The 22,233-nt window shown below is 42.1% G+C and overlaps 1 protein-coding gene across 2 annotated transcripts; it reads right to left on the bottom strand.

The window, feature by feature from the left end:
- Positions 1-503: 503 nt before the first annotated feature.
- Positions 504-21,019, bottom strand: LOC139642339 (tripartite motif-containing protein 3-like). Of its 2 annotated transcripts, none has more exons than XM_071517139.1 (13): positions 20,906-21,019; positions 10,114-10,286; positions 9,236-9,476; positions 8,889-9,040; positions 8,104-8,284; positions 6,850-7,579; positions 5,517-5,620; positions 5,260-5,427; positions 4,992-5,160; positions 4,302-4,361; positions 3,967-4,037; positions 3,309-3,449; positions 504-2,807 (listed from the first exon to the last, which is right to left on the bottom strand). In XM_071517139.1, the coding sequence occupies exons 2-13, from the start codon at positions 10,257-10,259 to the stop codon at positions 2,655-2,657; spliced, it is 2,316 nt and encodes a 771-aa protein (XP_071373240.1). In that variant the 5' UTR covers positions 10,260-10,286; positions 20,906-21,019; the 3' UTR covers positions 504-2,654. The 2 variants fall into 2 exon arrangements, with proteins under 2 accessions (XP_071373240.1, XP_071373241.1); XM_071517140.1 differs by lacking the exon at positions 20,906-21,019 and adding an exon at positions 12,793-13,089.
- Positions 21,020-22,233: the final 1,214 nt, after the last annotated feature.

Here is a 22,233-nt window from a genome sequence, read left to right as displayed (position 1 = left end):
GAAATAGTTTGACTAGTGACTCTCAAAATCACCATCACTTTCAAAATCACTTGAAAACCTTTCCATGTACTTCCACAGCTATTGTAATCATAAGGAGAAATAAAAGAATTGTTTGAAAGTTTGCAAATTTGAGAGCAATGGTTACAAACCCCACTGACCCTAATGTCTTTCATACTGACTTTTAACATAAATATACAAAAATGTGAATGTACCTATTGAACAAAATGACCATCAGTGGGATCCTTCATGTCCTCGATCAGATGAAGGGATTTTAGAGAAGTGAAAATGCAAGCGGCCACAAAGATTTGCACACTTACTGTACAAACTACTGAGGGATTTCATGGGGAATTGCTCACTATTTAACTGGGTTGTAGACCCACTAGGTCAACTGACCCTCTACACACAGTGACTGTAATGTACTAATATACACTACTACTATTATTTGAGGACAAGCATGCATAATGAATAGTCATATGCATACACAATATCTCCGTAAACCATGTGCTTTTATTACCAGTGCATATTCATAGAGAAAACAAAATGTGTTTGTATTGGTGTAACACAAACGGCATAGGGCTACAATAATAATGCTTCAAACACATCTCAAAAAAGTGAGCCTCTGACTCTGTAAAGATGTCTGGGCTCCTGTTTGGCAACAATTCAGACAGTGGATCAGGTGCAGAAAAAAAACAGCCTCCTGGATTGATGTTATTTGCTGCTCAACTTCCATTTCACAGTGCAACGCAAACTGGAAAGAGTGCATGTTGATGTTCGGGTGCTTTGCACGGTGTTATGGGTAATGACGTCAGACCAGGAGGCCGCCTTCTTTGTGCACCTGGTCGCTTTTTCTGCTGTGGCACCAGGTTCTCTATGACTTTACACAGAATGAACAGCAGGGGGAGTGAGAGCGGCGGTAGCTCTGCTAGTACAGAAAGTTTTCCTGGAGAGTCATGGCTTTATGTAGCACAGGCAGAAACTCAGATCTAACAGCGTTTTGTTAAATAATCTACAACTGTATCGTCATATGCAAGTGTATTCTAAAGTGTGGACTGAGTTATCCCAGATGTATTTGTTGGCAAACGTCATCTAATAAATTATCATCTACTAAATTCAACATTGTTTTCTATGTGAAAGGAAAAATACACTTTAAAACAGAATTCATATTCCATTCCATTAATTCCTATGATCTTGGATCCAGACTAGATTTGTATACATCAGCAAGTTTCTCACAAAGCTCCCAAAGTCTCTCACAAAGCTCCCAAAGTTTCTCACAAAGCTCCCAAAGTCTCCCACAAAATCTATGATACTATCAAAAAACACTATTTGGAGTTGTTCCATTTACATTGAATATGAGATCCAATTTTGGATGACTTTCCCGAGATATGCGTACATTTTCTGGTTTGGAATTGTTAGCAGTTTTATCAAATAAAGCTTATTTAAATGTAAAAGATCAGACAAGCAGCAAGTCTATGAGCCCGTATCATTATAGCCTCTCATTAGTTCAAAATGGAGAAGCTTCAAAAACATTTGTCTTTTGATGATCCCAGATTAAATCACAGATCTTGCCCTTTGAGTTTCTAACTTTGGAGAAAAGATGTTCATGCACACAAACACTGATCAAAGATTTAGGGAATAATGAATTCTGCTTTAAGGTGAATTTTTCCTTTTAGGGAAAAGGACAATGTGTGAGGCTCTAAAGAAAAAAAGCACATCAATTAGAAAAATAATTTGTAAATGCTGAGCTAGTGTATAAAATAAAATAAATTAGCAATTCCTTTTTTCATTTTGTATTTTTCTTTAAAACAACAGATATTAACAAAAAAAGGATTATTGTGCTGCTTACATTAGCAATAAATATGACACACTTCTTTTCAAGCATGTGCTGGGCTCGTTTCAAAAGCACACTTTTTAACAGCTGCCATACACACTTGTTTAAAATGCTGGAATCCTTGACTGCTGCTCTTTGAATGGCCAGAAGGCTGTGTGTTTCAAAATCATAGCACATGTAAATACGGAGTGATCTAATATACACAATATACATTTATGCATATACAGTACATACAGCAAATCAATGCACAGATGGTGGTGACATTTTTATGTAAGTTGTCAGTTCATAGAGAGGGAAAGTATATGTTTCATTGCTGGATAAGCGTAGCGCCGTTCATTTCACTGTAAGCACTAACTAGTTCATGATAAAAGCAACCAATGGGTAAACTCTGTGTTCTTGCCTAGGCATTTAAGATAAAATAAAACTTCATGCATTTGGACAAGTTATGGCTCATTATACTTCAATCTATCTCTCACCCTGGCCGGTCTCACAGGAGGTGTGGTTTTATAATACCATTAACAGTGTACTACACACAAAAACGCTTTACACACCCTCTAAAAATCAGTCCGTATCTTTACATCCATTACTTGTCCCAGCGGCGCTACGCCACCCAACTTTAAAAATAGCCTTCAATGCACATCATAAGGAGGGAAAAGTTGGGATCAGACACTTCATTAAATCCGGGAGATCAGTGATGGCTAATCAGATGATGTGCACATCAAAAGGCTGTATCGGAAAGGTCATTGCACCCTGTGTTAATACATTGGTTGTGTCGTTGCTCAGTGCTTGCGGCGGTGAAGTCGTATGTCTCGGGTTAAGGCCCGCTCTACTGCAGGTAGCGGTAGACCTTGAAGCAGTGGTTCCCAGAGTCCGCCACCGCCACATGGCCATCGGATGTGAGGGCGAGGCCCTGGGGGCCGTAAAGGGGGTCCGCTGACGTGTTGATGTAGGACAGGAAGGAGCCTGAGCTGTCAAACACCTGGGTGGAAACACAACAGAAAGAGCAGGTTTAGTATAAAAAAAAACCCACTGAAAAACACTGAAAACCAAGTGACTGATACTAGAGCTGAACAATTCATTGAAAAAAACTAAAAATCTAAATCGCAATATGAACTTTTGCAATGTCCAAATCGCAGAGGCTGCAATTAATTGCTTAAGAGAGATGGGCGTCCAAAATGGATTTCTAAACAAGGTGTTTCCATGAATCAAGTACAATATTGATGAAAACCTTTCATCATACTCAGAATCCTGCACACTGACATCTATTTTTTTGTTTAAATCACTTCTTTAAACAATTTTAAAGTTCTAAAAAATGAATAACAAAAAAAACTTGAGATGATATTAATCGCAGTTTAAATTGCAGTTGCAATATTCTGTTAAATAATCACAATTAGATTTTTTGTCAATAACTTTCAGCCCTAACTGATACACTAACAGTTTTGCATGTTCCATTCAATGGACAGATTTTTCATAAACCCACCTGTATCCGGCTGTTGCCCCAATCAGCAACAATAATATTTCCATTGGCGTCCACAGCCACTCCTGTTGGAGCATTGAACTGGCCGTTCCCCTCTCCATGGGAGCCAAATTTAAACAGGAACTCCCCATCTGCATTGTACACCTGCAGGAGAGATTCAAACAGCCAACAGTTAGTTATCCTACATGAGGAGACAGACACTCTGCTGTGACACATGATGTAAGTAAAGGATTTACGTTAGGACAAAATGGGACACAAAGGATATTACTTAAATTATTTAAAACAGCCCAGCAGGCCAGGCACAATGGCAGCTGTAACCGTTCACCAGCAGAATTATCAATCCATTCAAATTTGTAAACTTCTACATAAAAGATGTAGGTTCTACAAAAAGATGATGCATAATTAATCACCAATCATAATCCCCAAAAAAAGACGCACAGCAGGGAAACTGGTGGAGAGGCCCGTTTCATCTTTGTCTTATTAAATCTATATGAATCTCAATGGTATTCCACATTTGCTCTGTAAACCATTTATTCACAGTACTTGCGATGCACGTTTGAAAATCTTCAGATATGTTGAAGTCACAGAAAGCAACCTGGTGTACCTATTGCAATAAAGAATACACACATACTCCAAATGTCAACATCCACACAAGCCATACCTTGACTGAATGGTTATGGAAGTCTGTTACCACAATTTCATTTTTGTTGTTTATGGCCACAAAGTGAGGACCTGGGAGCAGCGGAGGGGGCAGAGTAGGAAAGAGAGGAAAGATGAGTCATCCTCTGCTTTGCAACATATGAGAGGAAGTTCCACACTATTTTTGGACTTTGAATGCAAGACACTTTGGAAACACTGGTCACAGAGAGACTGAGAGTGGAGACGGGACAACACGTTTGACTAGACAGAGCTGTTACATGTAAAAAGAGCAAAGGTAGAGTGAAAGAGTAAAGATTATTTTCTTAGTTCACACTCACAGTGAATTAATTTACTTACTGAAAACAGGGCCAGATTTACTAAGCTTTTGTTCCAGTGCAATGTTTGCACCACTTTTTTCTAAAAGAAAAGAAAAAGGTCCATGTGAGAAATGAAATTGAAAGAATGGAGCAGTTTCAACGCAAATATTGTTTGTGACAAGCTGTCTGTGCAACAAGTGAAGCCATATCAATGAGGGATTATACTAATGCAAGCAAATCCTATTAGTTGCTCCCCCAAAATACTGAGAGGCAACGGCATAAAGACAAGGATCATTGCATCTTTGTCATGCAACAGTGCAATTTTGCTTCATTATAATCTTATCTGGATTAATGTGATGATCAGGTGCATTTTGAAGGTATATGCTGATCAATGCATCTATACACTATAACTTAACCAACCCACAACTGTGAGTTAACTTTTATTAAATCAGAACAATCTCCTACACATGCAATGTCTTTACAAATACAAATGCAATATTAGTTAGATGCTAAAGTAAAGCATGTAAAGAAACATGCTGCTCACTGAATAGCTAACACATCAATGAAACGTGTACAAATGAACATTCCTGTAGAGTGTGAAGCATGAATAAATCTGTAAATCTGGCCCATGGAGCAGCACCTGGTACGCACCTCCACCCGCTGCTTTCAGAGACGTCAGTGTTAATGAAATGATCACTGGTGCTTGTAATCAGTAAATATTGCACAGTACCTGCAAACTGCCTGTCTGATGTTCCTCTGGCTCCAAACTTAGTCACCAGCTTCCCGTTGGACTGGAAGATGAAGACGCAGCAGGCCTTGTTGTCGACGGTGATGATGTGTCCATTCTTATCCACCGCCACACCTTTGGGTCCCATCAAACGACCGGCGCCGATTTTGTTCTGTGTGGGGGCGAGAGGGAAAGATTCGTAATTTGGCGCATTTTAAGTTTGAAGGAGGAAACGCAATTTTGTGTTTTTTTCCTAGCTGGGACCTTTCACCTTGAACTTGCCATCCGAGGAGAAGATGCTAATCCATCTGTTGTCGTAGTCGGCCACGATGATGTCACCATTCATGTCCACTGTGACCCCTGTGGGGCGCTGCAGCTGCCCCGGAGAACGACCTCTGACCCCAAACCTCATCTTGAACTGCCCGTCATTTGAGAATACCTGGAAAAGAGCTCTTCAGTTACTCCAATATCTAAACTATGAATTAAATTAATTTGTTTTTTAACATTGCAGCTAAGTGAGACACCGACCTGTATGCACTGGTTGTTGCTGTCGGCAACCACAATTCGCCCATTGCTGGAGGTGGAGATGCCTTGTAGGTTAGTGAACTCCGCTTTATCTCGCCCTCTTGTTCCTGTCAGATAATGATCAGATAATGATGATGATGATGATGATGATGATGATGATGATAATACTTTATTGTTAGATCCAGTCTGAAATTTTTCTTGCATCAAGGCAGCTCCATTTGCAACATCACAGAAAAGACAAAAATTAAGACAGGACACAAAGATACATTCATTCAACATATCATTACAATCACAAAAGACAATATTCAAGGCCCTTCAACGTGCATTTGATGTGGGATTAAGCTCCATATTTAATTTTAGGATTGACTGTTGTACAAAGGGTGCTTCAGTCTAAATCGTGGAACCCTATATCTCCAATTTGATGGTAACAATTTGCATTCACTGTTCAGGACGTGGCTGGGATCAGAGACAATGTTGTTGGCCAGCCTTAATATGTTATTATGGTAGGTTGATTCATAGAGTTTCTGTAGTGATTGGCCTACAATCTTTGAGCAGATTTTTTTGAATAAAACATAAACAGAATTGAGGACAGGCTGCAAGCCATTTGGGAGACACTTTTATCTAAACCACCTTACAATTATTACGGTAATTAGGGGTAAGGGAGTACAGGCAAGAGCTGCCAAGACTCTACTGCAACCATTTGCAAGTAAATTCGATTCATTAGGATGTGTTGAAAAGAATTCATTATTAATTGTTCAGCTACACATGCACACACACTCGCAGAATACTCATAGGCAAAATCTGCTGTATGTAGCCAACAATAGGCCATATGCATTGTACATCCTGTGTGGATGCATGTGTGTACAAGGACACATACGTGGATGCATATGGAAGAGATTCCAGATGACTGGAATCCAGAGTGTGCTTAAATAAATAAATAAATAAATAAATAAATAAATGAATGAATAAATGAGAAGAAGAAGAAATACTTTGTCCTTAAATAATAATAAACAAGATTTAAAGTATCTTTTATTTTGTAGAAAGCAATCATTTATACTACAATCTACACCGATTTCGGCTTATCCTATGGTGTTGTACCACCTTGATACTACTAAAAACTAAAATGGAGGACAATTTTTTTCTAGGGTTGAGGGCTAAAAGTGAATATTTTAGTCATAAATTATCAGGGAACCAGACTATCCAAAGATGAGATCAAACATGTTCTCTAGTGAAAAAGAGAGTTCATACAGCCTGGTCAGCGGTTATCATAATAGTCTGCAGTATTACAGCAGTCACAGTTATCACCTGGCTGACGCACTGGCAGCTGTACACCTACCCACTCTGTAGATGAGCTCATCCTCAATGGGATTTTCCTTCTTCTTGGTGGTGCTGTACATGCTGGAGGGCCTGCGCACAGCCTTCTGTCGAACATGACCTCCTCCTCCGCTGGGGGACTTCACTCTCCTCTTCACGTCGTCCGGTGACTGCAGGACGTCCGACGGCTTGACGGCGCGCAGACGGAACGGACTCCCCCTCACAGGCTGCTGGTACAGGAGCAGAGAGAAGGTGAACTCTCCCTCCGAGCGAATGGTATATCCGACCTCGTAGGTGCCGTTCTTGTTGTCCACCACCTCGGCCTCGGTGCACCCGCCGTCCGCGGAGGCGATCTGCGCCCTCAGAGCCGCGTTGCCGGTCTTCACCAGCTCTCCGTCCTTGTCCTTCGTGGTGACCGTGACGGACGTGTGCTGACCGACCAGCGCGTGCCGCAGGCCTTCGCCGGTGGCCACGCTCGTGTGGCCCACGGCTCCCGTCGTGATCAAGACTCCCAGGTTCTGGATGGAGCGCCGCAGGCCGTCCGTCTCTACCTGGCACTCCAGATGTCCGTTTTCGTGGGGGTGCTCGGGAAAGGTGTGTCTCGCCAGGGCGCTGACCCGCTCGCCCATCTGCTTCTGGACCAGCAGGACCTCGGTGGCACTGCCGTGGCTCAGGGCCTGTTCTGTGAAGTTGCAGCTGCTTTGGATGTTCTCTTTGCCTTGAAGCAAAGAGGTCAGCTGGGCCTGAAGCACCTGATGAACACACAGAGGCAGAGGCAGTCAGCAGTGTTGGCACTGAAATGTGGCGTATTCACAGGAAATTAACAGCACTTTTCAACCCCTCCATACACAACACTTTTTTCAGTTATTTTATCTTGTACCCAGACTTATCAAGCTTATTTTAGGATTTTTAGATTAGGATTTTAGTGAAATCATCTTACTGCACTAGCAGATAATTCTACTGGTTTCAACAAATTAGGGTTTTTTTCAGGAGAATGTAACTTGTTTCAGGACATTTACTTGGTAAAACTAAATAAAGAGTTTCTTGTTTCAATATTTTCTTCATTTTTTTTATCATGATTTCTTGAAAGAAGTCATATTGGCTTTAAGTGAAATGTATTGAAACCAGCAAGATTATCTGCCAGTGCAGTGAGATAATTTGACTAAAAATATCATGAAATAAGCTTGATAGGTCTGGAAACAAGTCAAAATCACTGGACAGCTTTCCATTTTTTGCAGTGAAGGAAACAGTGGTGCATTCTGGGGAGCAGCCTGACCTTCTGCTTGGTGCTGCAGATGTTCTCCACCTCAGTGATGAGAGCCGTCTTACGCAGATGTAAGGCCTTCTCCAGCTCGTCAAAAGTGTTACTGATTTCAGTCACTGCATCGTTCTTACGCTCCGTAAGCTGCTTGGAGATTTCGTTCACAAGCTCGATGGCGGCCGTCAGCTGAGGTAGTCTGCCAGAAGGAAAGTGAAGAAAGAGAAGTTGAACACAGAGAAAAACTTTCACAAATAGCAAAATAACATCTTGAACATTTCCAGGAATACAAGTTCCGAGACTCTCCGGATGCAATAATATAATATAATAATAAAGAAAATCGGGGATGCAGCCTTTGTCAATTACGCCCCAAAGCTATGGAACACACTACCTATAGATATCAGGGAAGCCAGCTCACTAAATATTTTTAAAAGAAACCTAAAAACATATCTCTTCACTTTAGCCTTTAACTAGCTATGACTTTCCTGATACAGGCCTGAAACTCTTTTTTTTTTGCATTTTGCTTTGCACTTATGCGCTGCTGCACTTCTTTTAAAATGTTGTATTTTACTTGATTTTATGCATTCTATGTACTCTATTTCTTAACTTTATTTTTATTATTATTCAGTGGGTTTTATTTTCCATCTTATGTTATGCTCATTCTATGTCTATTTTCATGCATGTAATTTCTTTGTTGTAAAGCACTTTGAGCTGCATTTCTTCTATGAAAGGTGCTATACAAATAAAGTTTATTATTATTATTATTATTATAATATTACTCATCATATTACTCAACACTGTACCTGTTGCGCACAGCGTCCAGCTGATTTTTCAGCGCTGACTTATGCTGCTCCAACACGTCCCTCAGAGGAACCGTCACATGTTCTCTGTGTTCTCCTTCTGTGCACTCCAGACACATGGCCGTTTCACATGACTCGCAGTAGAACTCCATCACCTGCAGAGGGAGCAATGGAGCAAGAGACAACTGAACAGGATATTCATGGGGGGGTTTAGCCCTCAAAACACATAAGTAATAAATATTTCGATCAAATCTCATAACGGTGTTTTGTACTTAGGTTGTTGTTGATCTTTTATAAATCTGAACTGCATAACCCTCTCAGTCCTGTTGTTATATCAAGAACCAGCTCACCTTGCCCTCATGGTTGGGGCAGGACAGGGGCTGGCAGGCTGCGGCCGCGCTGGCCGACTCGAGAACGTTGCAGGCCTCGGGTTGGCTGCACTCCGGGTCTCGCTGTAACACCTCCATTAGGTTAGTGATGAAGAAGTTGTTCTGCAGGGCAGCCACGCCCTTCTCAGGCAAGATGGACGTCTGCCGGCACACTGGGCAGGACAGCGTCAGAGACTGAGGAGGGATGTAGTTCTGTAAGCATCTACACAAAGACAAGAGGTAAAAAAAAACATGGATGAGACAGGGGGTTGAGGCTGTAACACTACCATTTAGCACCGATTCCAGGGTCAACATGGTGTACAAATGCCAACAAAGATTTATTTTACACTTGGTTAGACGATAAGATGCTAGTGATACGAATTCGGACTGACTGGCATGGCAGACATGGGTGTAACACAGCGCACCAAAACACTTTGACTCAAGTGTCTGTGTCATGTGAGAGCAGAGGAGCTGTGGAAATCTCTGCTCGCTGCCAGCAGTGCTGTGCCATCAAGAATGCTCTCTGTTTTCCTGTGGCCAAGCTGGCTGGTGCCTTACATCATCCAGAAGCCACACCGATGAGAGAATCGCTGACTTGAGTCGCTGTGATTTTGTGCCATTACACATCATTTTGAAACTCCTGTAAACATCACATTAAGCTGTGACCCAGTTAGAGAACTTCCTGCTGCCGGTTAAAATTGTGCATCTTTGATCATTTCTAAAGAAAAACAATCCTGATTTCTCAACTTCTGAATTTAGCGTCAATGTGAAAAACTGTGCCGCGGTGACATACAAGAAGATAATTGTTTCGAATTCCGGTTTCTCCGGGCCGAAATGGCTGTTCAGTTGGTGAAACTTACTTCTCACAGAAGGTGTGCAGGCAAGGCAGGACCTTGGGGTTGTGATAATGGTCCAGACAGATGCTGCAGACCAGGAACTGTTTGTCTATCTGCCTGACCACAGGGCTGGTGCTGCCGGTCTCACGCTTGGCCATAGTGAGGGACATTCAAAGGGGGCGCAGGAACCACTTAACCTGAAAGAAATGGACAGAGGACAAGAGAGGCATGAGGAGACATCCACAGGGCGAGGAGGGCGTAATCACTTATCCACAGCATGAGCACAAGGAAAAAATGACTCATAATAACTGCTGAATATGAGTTGACGACAAGAAGAGCAGAAACCACTGACAGAAACAGACCGCATTATAAAACTTGTTTTAAAGTGTATCTATACAGTATGTAGAGTGCTGTATCCGCTGGCATTTTATGTTTCCCCCACCCTTGATAAAACTGTGTTACTAGGATGAGCTTTTTTCTTGTTTCTTTTATTCACAAACATGCTAGCATTGCCAGAGGTTATTTGACTTTAGAACTGAAAATCCTAATAAAGCTAATGGCGTGGAAGAAAAATGAATAGATGTGATTAACACCGCAGGCCAGAACTCTCCGCCAAGGTAATTATACAGTCCAGGAGCAGTCATATCATATGTGTGGCCATTCGTCACATGCCTCAAGGGTATGAATGGTAAACATGGATCCCCAGGGTAAGTGGCACTCACTGTATGAGTATATGACTATAGTGTGCATAAAAAAGTAATCTATTAGACATTATTGCTTCCTGCTTCCTGCCTCCATCTCTTATTTGATTCTTGGCAATCCTGCACTACACATGATGTCCCCCGTTTTATTATTTAACATTAGTCAGATCCCAGATCAGTGGATGCCCGAGGCTTTCAAGTGGAGATGGCAGAGATGCTATTACATGGAACTGTATCAGTGGGTCAAGCGCAGATTATCTGTGTGTGCCAATGCAGTGCTGTACATCTGTCGTATTGCACACAAGCACATAAAGGATTAAATGCACAACTGCCAGAAACATTGACATACTGCTTTAACATGGTCAGTAAACACTGCTTACAAAACAGCATTAATCTGTATCCCACATTCCTGTTCAATTAGTCTGTGACTTTAGGCAAATTTCAGCCTATTGTCTGTTTTTGTGGCAATGTGGCAATGTGGCAATATTACTTTTTCTTTATCTCACAGAGGTTTTCTGTTTTCCAAGACATTTGTCCTGTTTGTCAGGGAACGGAGACACAACGTTGCCCGGAGCGCATCATTGTGACACAAACCACGAGCCACTAGCTCTCTATTCGTGGCGTTTTATTTCAGATGCTGCACTGAGGGGAATGAGCCTGCTACTACTGACCACGTCTGTCCCGCACCAGCCTCTGATAACCTTGAGACTTCACTGTGCTTTGTGAAATAAAAGCTCTCCATCCTCTTCACCTAGATTTCATTACAGATGGATGGAATTTGGAGGGGGAATATTTACATGAAAATGAACGCACTGATGTCTGATGAATTCTGTGTTTAATCAGTGACATTAAGGAAAAGCATATTCATGCAACATTAACTTACAAAATCAAGCAAAGTGCAAATGAATTCACTGTCATTTATATTGCAGTCATATTCAATATAAATGACAAGCCCTTAAAATCTGAATGTATTATAACTCTAATACTCTTCTGTGGATACTGTAGATGGCACGTTGGCCGATTTATATTGGAAACTGGCTTAAAGGAAAAATATGGTGTTTTTCACTTGTTGGCTCGTTTCCTTCATAACACCACTGTATTACATTGTCTATAGGAAATTTCCCATTGCCTGGCTATGTTGTTATGATGTGGCCAAGGCTCCTTTAATGTTAGGTCATGTGATGCACAGTTATAAATACTCTTACAAACCAAGGAAGTTCCAGTTCGCTGGGTGGGTTTTGGTTGATTTAAAACATAGCACAAATTCCATTGGAAGCTATTCTATTCCTGCTCAGCACACTGATTCAAACACCACTGGTAAACAATATCTGGAATACTGTGTCAAACATTGCCTGAACAAAAAACAAACAAACAAAAAACATATTTCTATAGATATTTCTATATAGAATGTGAACAAAGCTCAGTTCACATTTATGAATTATAGGTTCAGATAGATATGATACATGGAACTAGACAGAATTAAAATTAATGGGATCTGAGAGCTGGAAGCTAACAACTTAAATTATGGATTTCAAAACTGTCATGTCAGACTTGAGAAAATAGGAAAAACAAACCTAATAACAAATCTAAAAACAGACTCCATCTTACGCAGAGAACAACCTCATTCGCTTCAAAATACAGTAATCATCAGTAAGTGCAAAACATTGCCTACAGTCTGTGACATACGCATTTTATAGAGTCCAGCTGGGTTTGATGTAGCAGAGCAATTATACTGGTGAACAAAAAACTTGATAATATTGCTATTTTCCTTGAAACAATGGATGACATTTGCACTCTTAGACAGCACAAAGTAAGAAACATAAGAGGCCAATGTGCACACTGAGTAAAAATAGACCCACTCAGCTGAGGAAGCATCACTGGCAGCATTAAAATCACACAACTGCAATTGGTGATATCACAGCTAAAAGCCACGATGACCTAGATCTAACTAATCCTGAGAATACGCACGCAGAATTTGCCTTAGAAAGCCATGTCAACTCACCCATCACCTCTTCCCGCGTCACAGCCCCATAACTGTACGACGCCTCAGCCTCGCCTCATCTTTCATCCATCGCATTTGTAATCCCTCCTTCTAACCTTCGAGGTCGCTTCTACATAAGCTATCTCTCAATCTGCCCTTTGATGGGGCTGACTACCAGGCCTATGGGAGCTTTCCTGCTACATCCAGTAGCACCGGCGGTGAACTACAGCTTCACCACTCTTCTGTCTTTCAGTTCGTGCCTTGACAAACACAGCTAGGCCCCTCGTCCCTGAGAGGAAGGAGAGAAAAGAGGAAGCCCTAAAAAACACGCCACTCCCCAAATTCCTCCTAGTTCCTTCCCTTGACTCCCAGCTGGGCCGGGTTTAGGCACCACCTGTCTGTCTTCGGGGAGATGGGGGGTGAAATGTACACAGTGATTTGAGGGAGCTGGGTCGCCTCTCTCACATGAACAAGCAGGGTTCAGACTGAGGCAGCTGTCCCTCTCTGCAGCACAGAGCGGCGAGCCCTATAACAATGGCATTCCAGGCCCGCTTTCAGCCACAGCTCCCGACTCACCACCCCACCTCTCTTCCCCTCCCTTCCTCCTTTTCTCCTTTTTCTTCTGTCTTGCTCTCTCTCTCTCTCTATTGTCTCCGTTCTTCTCTCTCAACCACACAAACCCTCACAGCATCAGCAGCCCTGATCTCAGCCATGGAAGACGTGCAGTTTTGTGGGTTTTCTGAGTCCCATTGTTGCTGCCTGCCGAGTGATTACAAGGCCTACTGACTAAGGAGCTGTGCGGATCCCTTTCACTGTCCACACACCCAGGCTGACTGTGAGTGTGCAGCCCTTCTCCGCCTCCCCTTCCCCTTGTCTCCCCCTCGAAAACGCCCCCCCTCCCTCAGCCGTCTTCCCCTTCACATGGACTCTGAATTGCAGCAGCTGAACAGTGACATCAGGAGGAAACTTGTGAAGCCAAAGCCCTCAGGCTCCTCCCCTCTATGCTGGCTAGCCTCTGCTCTAGGCCTGCAACAGCCCCCCCTCCTTCCTTCCCTCCCCCCCTCCCTCAGCAGTCATGCTCGGCTCAGTTCCTCCCACTCGCCTCACCACAGAAAGAGGATCTTTCTTTAAAAACACAGTCTCTCCCTAACTGCAGCTCTAGCTAGTCATGTACACCTAAACGGCTATATACAGGGCTGGAGAGAGACTGGATAGTGTCAGGCAAAAAAAAACAAGGCATTGAACAATAAACAGGGGAAAAAAAGACAAATGCTCAATAAAGTGAACCTCAGAGAAATCCTTGCAGAGGCACACAGAGATTTACAAGCAACCTATTATGAATGTTTTCCGTGCCAAAAGAGGTTTCAGTTTACAATTTAATAATGTACAACAGAGGGTAGCCAGATGGTAATCTCTTGATACGTTATTCTTCCCTAGATTCGTAAATTTTAAAATAAAGGAGGTAATCCATCAGTTATAATATTAGGTATACTGGTGATTAGACATGATAGCCACAGTAAAGTACAGACTAGGGGCCTAAATCAGAGGTATACTGTAATATCTCTGACAGCATATGACTGACTATCCTCTTCGAGGCTTCTTCACACCAGGGAACTGCAAGTTCAGCACTTCATACAGATGCAGTCAATTTTCTGAGTAAATATGCAACGGTATTTCCTCTCTTCATCATATCTGTCACACAGGAGCACAATGCCCGCAGTAAAATCCACAGACACAGAGTGTTGTTGTGAATTCAGGCCTATAGGCTGTGTGGCTGCATACAGTAGCACTCTCACCCTGCATTAAGTGGCTTAATGGCCACCTGCAGGGTTCAGGCCCTGTCTACCATCTGGATTACTGTGTCTCCCAGTCTCTAATGACACCGTCAGCACACTTACACATGCCCAGTCAAGTCAAATCTGAGCTACAGCGACGCTTCATGCAGACATAACTTGACCTGACACAATTTCTTACTCTCCCTGAATGATATTACCACCCGGTAGTAGTGAAAATGATTGCTAGTTTGTATGTCAGACTATAAAGAGGCGTCTGAACGACACTTGAAGTGAGTTGTTTGTGTATTACATCCCATTATAACACCTTTCTCCTGAGGACGGGCCTGTCTAGCAGAAACAGTTTAATTGGATTTCAGCAACATGGGCTTGCATTCAGAGAAAACATTGCGCACAGCCTAATCTGCTTGGGTTGAGTCTGCTGCGAGGGCAAGTAGCCATGCCCTGTTCTTCACCTCTCCTAAAAAAGTACTATTTGCTTTGGCGGCTGTAAGCTGTGTGCTGTACTACAGAGCCAACATGCACTCTGCAAATCGTCGCTCTCAGTCATTTCCATTCTCTATCATACAAAAAGTACTGACTCACTTCTGCTAGTCCAGCGTCATTCTACTTTGAAAAGTGTAATGAATAAAAGAAAGACATTTTTCCTCCCTCATGACTAATGGATGGTGTGAGTAATGTTATCTGTTGTGGATGAGGAAATGCTCCACTTAGAACCACCAAAAAATTGTCGGACTGAATGGAGGATCGACTTCTCTCACCCACAGTTTTCAATTATTTATGAGAGCCATTACATAAGATCCTGTGGAAAAACCCTACACAACCTGACCTCTTGGGAAGCCAGTCTCTCGGTAGCTGTGAGCAAAGCTGGCCAGGTTACTTCCAAAGCCTACTCTAATCTACTAAAGACTTCTGATTACAAACAGTAATATAATTCAAAGGATTACTCAAACTCAGTAACACAATCTGATCAATTTCAGTTACTTGGGAATTAGTTTGCTTCCAAAAATCTATATAATATGAAGTTAAACATGCAATTTAGTCCGGCAGGCTGTAATTTGTATATTGTCTGTATCATTATCTCCAACCACAACAATCCATGATTAAAGGATGTTTGCTCTTCCAGTGCCATAAGTGCATTTTTCCCTTCACTTCCCCTTCCATTGTTTCCAAGTAATCCAAGAGGTAATCACCTGTTCTTTCAACTGCTGTCAGTATTTTAAGTTTAAGTGTTTCAGCATTAATGTGATGATTGTTTTTAGTAACTGTAATGAATATGTATGTACCATTATTTGGAACTAGACTGTTGCAATCCTACATATTCTGTTTCTCCCCAGTCATAGCTACTGTATGAGTCACCGCAGCAGAGAGGACTTCAGACTGTTTTCCAAGAGTTTATTTCAGCAGTCGGCTGTGCGGTGGACTGGTAAACACGGGCGAGAGTCTTAGTGACCTGATGTAGGAAGTGTTGGCCCTTGGTGATGTGCTGTCAAGATTGTGTTTAAATATAGACCCTAGTTTATGTTTCCATCCACATCTGTTGTGTGCCTGCGCGCATGTCATCATGCAGTAATTGTTCCTCCATGCAGCGTCCCTGGGCAGAACTAGGCAAGATCTAATTTTGAATAAACTCTCCCTTTCCTGATAGATTTTGTTCAGTGCTACAGAAGTGTGCAACATGAAATAGAGATTGGCTGTGTGTTTGACAGCGAGAGAGAGCAAGAGAGAGGAAGAGAGAGAGAAACAGAGTGAGAAATAAAGCGAGCTGAGTACTGTAGATTTTAACTGAGATTTACCACAAAGAGGCTTGTTACTAAGAAGCCCACAAATTACATAACGACAACACATTTTAACTATCATCTGCATCACTGTGACTATCTTATCTGCTTGATTTTGTACATTCAACAGATACCGCTAAGCTTTTATTTTAAAGTCTCCACATTATTTTCTTAAACAACATACTGCATTCAGGGCATCAGGTCATACCATGATGTGGGTCTAGGTAGTAAATTAAAAAAGGAATGGGAAACCTGCAACCATTATGTCAATTTGGGGAAATATCTGATGTAGGCTAATTCAGACATGGGCCATGCATGGCTGATTGCATTACTGAAATTGCCCCATTTGTACTAGCAATAAAAGTCTAAAGAGCCCATGTGGATAGATGGAGAACAATTTGGCTAATGCAAACCTGACCCTGAGACTCTTATGTCTAGAAAAACCCATCTGAAAAAAAAGTATATTTCTGTGTTTTGCAGAGTGCCGGGGGTCTTTGTGGGGCCAGCATGGGTCCCTGGCTCTCAGATGACTCATCAATCATTATTCACACAAAATGCTAACACAGCCACCTCTCCTCCTCTAACAAGCTCTCCTTACACCTCACTGCATCAGATGAAGGAGTCTGTCTCTATGCATTACCCTCTGTCATATCATTAGACATTGGGCTGCACATAATGAGCAAAAAGCATTCTCCTGACATACAGTATAAGCAGTGCATACAGTCCTGTTCATTTCATATTGTATCTTTTTTAATGGATAGCTACTGGAGATAAGTGATTCCAACATTTCCTATCCATAACTGGGCTCACTGTATATTTACATACTGTATGCCTGTAATTGACCTGTAAGTCTGACGACCTATGTAAGGGCTTGAATGCATAAAATTGAATGTAAAACTTTGTGGATGGATGGATGATAAAATCTGTTGGATGATAAAATCTGTGCAGAAGTTATTCCTCTTTCCTTACTATACTTCCTCAATGTTACTGTACTATAGCATCAAACAATGATTAATCACGAGAGCAGCCTTTGTCGGCGGACATTAGATGGATAAGATCTCATGACTTACGCGAGAAGACAAGAGAAGATGACCGCATCACGTCAAGTGGAGTAGTCAGCAGTGTTTTTAATCAACAGCGACACAGGAAGAAAGAGAGTCGGGAGACATCTGTGTCCCTCACTGAGAGCCCACTATCACACCGGCTGACAGAATACAATGCGGCATGTTAGAGTCTTCCCGCCTGCAGGCACAGCATGCACTGCAGATTTCATAAAGGTCGATCAACGCGTGGGCACGGGCCACCGCCCCGGCCCTCGTCCACCTCAGGGCTACAGAGGTACTGTGGTCACTTAGATATTCACAACACATGTCCTGTGCATGTCATATGGAGTGTAACTCACCCTGCCAGGGTCAGTGCTTTGGTTACCTGTGGTCAGCCACACTAAACATGTACGCACTGTGAGGTGTTTTTAGAGTATCACAGCACATTATAAACATATTGCAATGACATTATAAGTGTTTGTTACTAGAATGCACTATGAGGCACAATTAGAGCATCACAAGCACATTATAAAGATATTTTAATGACAGCATAAGTGCATTTTAATCACATTTCAAAATGACAAGATACTTGATAATGGATGACAAATTTGGTGTGACTTTGTAATGAGGCTGTGTTGGGTTGTATAATACAAAGATTGTATTAAATGTATTAATGTCTGCTTTTTCTGAGGCCTTTAAATGGACAAGCTGAATAAATTGTGAAATGAATTGTTCCTCAGGCATCTTTCGTCTTCATTTATCTTTAGACTGTAACATGTTTTGATATGGTAAACATTAACCTTGCTTTGCAATTTTGTCTTTCCTGCAAGCAGTGCTGATATCAGGTCTCTTCAATAGATTTTGATACATGGCTGAATACTCAAGAGAAAAATGAAATATACTGTATAGTATAGTATAAGGAAGGATGCCGTTTGAGTTCAGTTGCTGAGGTTTTAAAAAAGAAACAATCATTATCCTCCCACTACTTCATGTAATGATGGTGATGGAGAGAATGCTTACTTTTCTGAACTTAGTAGTATGAAGTATGAAGTATTCATGTAAAACTCCCATAGTCTCATCCCATATTAATTATGCACTGTAATACATTATATCATGTCTAATGTGACTCTGATGACATCATCATGAGGTTATAAAATGCAGATGATGCCTCATGATCAGAACTTTGAGTAAAGTGTTACCATGAAACCCTGACTTTAATGAAATTAGCCTAGCCATGACAAGTGCTTCAGAAAATGCATCTCAAAAGATAAGGCAACTTGATGACTCCAATGATTGGGTTTGATCAATCTAATATGTAGACACATATAATGGGCAGAATATAATCAATAATGATCACTGTTCACATGCAATTTGTGGTTCGAAAAAGAGAATGAAGCCCACTTTATTGAGGAAGTGATTTACAATGAACATTGTTGAAAAATTAAGTATTGTAGAAGCTGGTATCACTTTACTTTACAATAGACATACACTTATTCCAGTGAATTAGCCTATGGCCCATATAGAAAAGTATTTAAGTATTGTAAGCACAAATAATACTGTGGTAGAGGTAGATTTTCATTATGTGCTGCATTATTCTTTGCCTACAATACTTTTTCATAGGTTAATACCAAAGTCAATACAGTGGAATATGGTTAATATACTGAAACCTAGAGACCAAATCATGAAAGATCATATAACATCAGAGAATGATGTAAAGATTCAAACTAATGTAATATATAAGATCATTTTAGAAATATGAAAAGACTTCAGTATAAACAAGGAGCTAAACTTAATCATATTTGGTTGAGCTAATAATCTCAGCAAAAAATATCAAGACCACAATCCACAGTCCTAGACCATCATTTTCTTAAGGGTGATGTAACCTGGAGATGAAGTCATTAAATCACTGAATGCCTCACTGTCGCCAGAATCAAATGAATTTATGAAATGTGTCATCTATTCTTCGCCCTCTTGGTCTTAAACACAGTCATCCACAGCAATGAGTCACTATCCTCCATATATTTAACTATATCTAATATAAAAGACAGGATCTAACCTGTGGTCTACAGTATAGGTTGTCACTTCTTACAGTACCTGACAGGTTAAAGACTTTCTAACTCACAGTAGTTCAAATGTAACAGTTTCACAGTGGCAGACCGGTGACATCAAGTAAACAGGCCTTATCCATCATTATCCACCCATCATGTCTTCGTCTGGCATACAGGTTATTGATTTTGACAGGAATACCTTTTACAGACTGACAGACATGCCAGTAGAAGGCCTGCTGCTATAGGAAAGAAGGGTCCAGCTACATCTTCATTACTGCCACATGCCTGCCTTTGATCAAATTAGCATTCAAAGGTCGTATCCAATCACTTCTGAGCTACAATTTGTGCTCTGTTCTTGGCAGTCTACACCCAATAGTTCATTAGTTCAAGACTCGCAAGGGGAGTACAACTCTGTGTCTCGCATCCTCAATAGTAAAACATCTAAGATTTATTGCATTAGTTCAGAGTGCATTGCTATGGCCTGAAAAGCCCCGTTTTTGCCACTCTTCTCTTTTACATGCTGCCAGTCCCTGTATACCTGAAGAACACCAGACATAATCTGAGATCCACCACGCTCCCTCCATGCATATGAGCTGACTGCAGCCCTGAAGGCCAGAGTCAGACTCTCTGCCCTCAGGCACAGCATCCAGGACTGTCTGTAACCTCCCTCTGACCCGGTGTATGCAAAAACCAGAGCAAAACCAGTCCAAGCATTCCACCAGCTGCACCAATCAAACATGTGACTGTCTGAGATTGTTTTACACAAAGATGAGCCATCTCACAGAACAAAAGCCCAATCAATAAGGAATCACTGAACCATCTGCTCACAATCCAGGCCAGAGGTGTGAAAATTGATGCACTGGCTGCTGCTGCAGTACAATGCCACACAAGGAGTCAGAGTGACATAAGCAAACAAGCAGCTGATTCACGAGTGCCTCATAGGGCAGTCACTACAGTACACTCCTTACAAAATCAGATCAGAAAACAGCTGAAAGATCACTAATCCCCTAAACAAAAGAGCATGTATGCTTGATTAAAGAGCCCAGCCCTCAGACTGCAGCAAAGATGCCCACCTGCCACAGAGTCGGCAGCCGGGGCTGCCTAGGAGCTAAAATGGAGAAGTGTGTGGGTTGGTTGAGGAAGCAATAAAGATACAGAGCAGTAGAGGGAATAGTGCAACAGTTGCTCTAAAACAGAACTGGGCTAAAATGCCTGTATGTCTTTTTTATCACATTGATGAATCCAAAAAATCAGAGCATATCACAGCAGAAAGGGGGAAGTGGTCAATATTTAGTGCCACTCTCTGATTTACTGATGCACAGATGCTGGATGGGATGGAGCAATAAATTATTCATCTTCTCCCATCACAGTCATTGTATTGAAGGAAATCAAGGAAATGGCACCAACAAGATGAGAAAGCAGAAAAATGCCGCACGAAAAAAAAAAACAGTGAATGGCCAGATTGTACTCACATGAATTCCCAGCAGGAGGGAGTGGAGTGTCAGCATCGCAGGCCGTAAAGAAAGCTTCCCATTGTCAGAGTCCCACTCCTCTACGACAGAATCCAGAGACCGGGCGACAGAAAGGAAAGGGCAGGGTCTGTCTGGGAAAAGAAGGCACAGCGAGGAAGAAGAGAAGGGGAAGGAGGAGATGCGGGGAGTGGCTTGCACGCGGCATTGGTCAGGCGCCTCGTGGGAGGAGTTTAGGAACCCAATAACATATGGAGGGGGCAGGGAATATGCAAAATACTTGGACCCTCCTCAGGAACTGAGTGAGGGATAAAGTCTGTCTGGTGCAAAGGGGTGTGGCCTCCTTAGATACCGCCCACTTCCCATAAAAGGACAATGGATGCTGTTTATTACCTTTGGGGTTTGAATTATTAGGGTGTAAAGACATAAGGAATATACCACTGTTTGATAGAAAATAATTAGGCAAAAATGTCAAAATCTGCATTAACTAAGTTGCCTAAACAAGGAACACTCCTATTACAGATTTCATACTGTATCTTAGTGGAGTTTGTTTCATATCTTGTGTTTTTAAGTGTAAACAAATTGCTGCTTACTGCTATGTACAGTCTGTGATGGGAGGTGTGGGGGAGGGAAAGAAGAGCTGGGTATGTGAAAACAGCAGGGGCGCTCAGCTTGATATCTGGGTCTGTAAAGGGTGATACAGTGAGTTGGGTGGGGTTAGGTGGTGGCATGGGGGGTTGGGGTTGGGGTCTGGATGAGTCTAGTAGAATACACAGTACAGGCTGTCAGAGGAAGCTGAAAAATATGAAGATTCAGACTCAGAGGGGCCAGGAATGAGTCTCTGAAGAACAAAGCTTTTGTTGTCTTAATGATTCTTTTGTTCTCTGGATGCAATGTGTTTCATTAGATATTTTGAGGCGTGGTGTGGGGGGACGGGGGTGTATAATATTGGTGTACTAAGCAGAGGCTAGTGAGAGGGAGAAAGAAAGAGAAAGGGATGAATGAAAAGATGGTGGAGAAGAGGGATACTGTAATGTGGCTGCACTGAGTGAGACTGGTGTGGTGGTGCGGGCGGTGGGGGGTTTGTGGGGGGTGGGGCTTGGTGGTGGTGGTGGTGGTGGGGGGGGCAGAGACAGTCATCTCTGGTTTTTATTCTGAGACGTGGAGTTGCCATGGAGACTGCATCCATCGTGGTTTAGCCAAGATGGCGGCGGCAGACTGGCAGCAGCAGCAGCAGCAGCAGCAGCAGCAGCAGGTCACACAGTACAGAGGTAACTCTCATTGTCAAGGCTGTACCTGCCAGTCATGAATGGCTTATAGCAGGTTTTGTA

The sequence above is a fragment of the Centroberyx affinis genome, unplaced genomic scaffold (genome assembly GCF_046629955.1).
Source record: "Centroberyx affinis isolate AG114_WGS23_722 - 3 ecotype Tasmania unplaced genomic scaffold, CSIRO-AGI_Caff_v1 ptg000466l_1, whole genome shotgun sequence".
Taxonomy (NCBI): domain Eukaryota; kingdom Metazoa; phylum Chordata; class Actinopteri; order Beryciformes; family Berycidae; genus Centroberyx; species Centroberyx affinis.
Note: the sequence above shows the minus strand (reverse complement) of the source record. Positions and strands in the feature narration are given on the sequence as shown.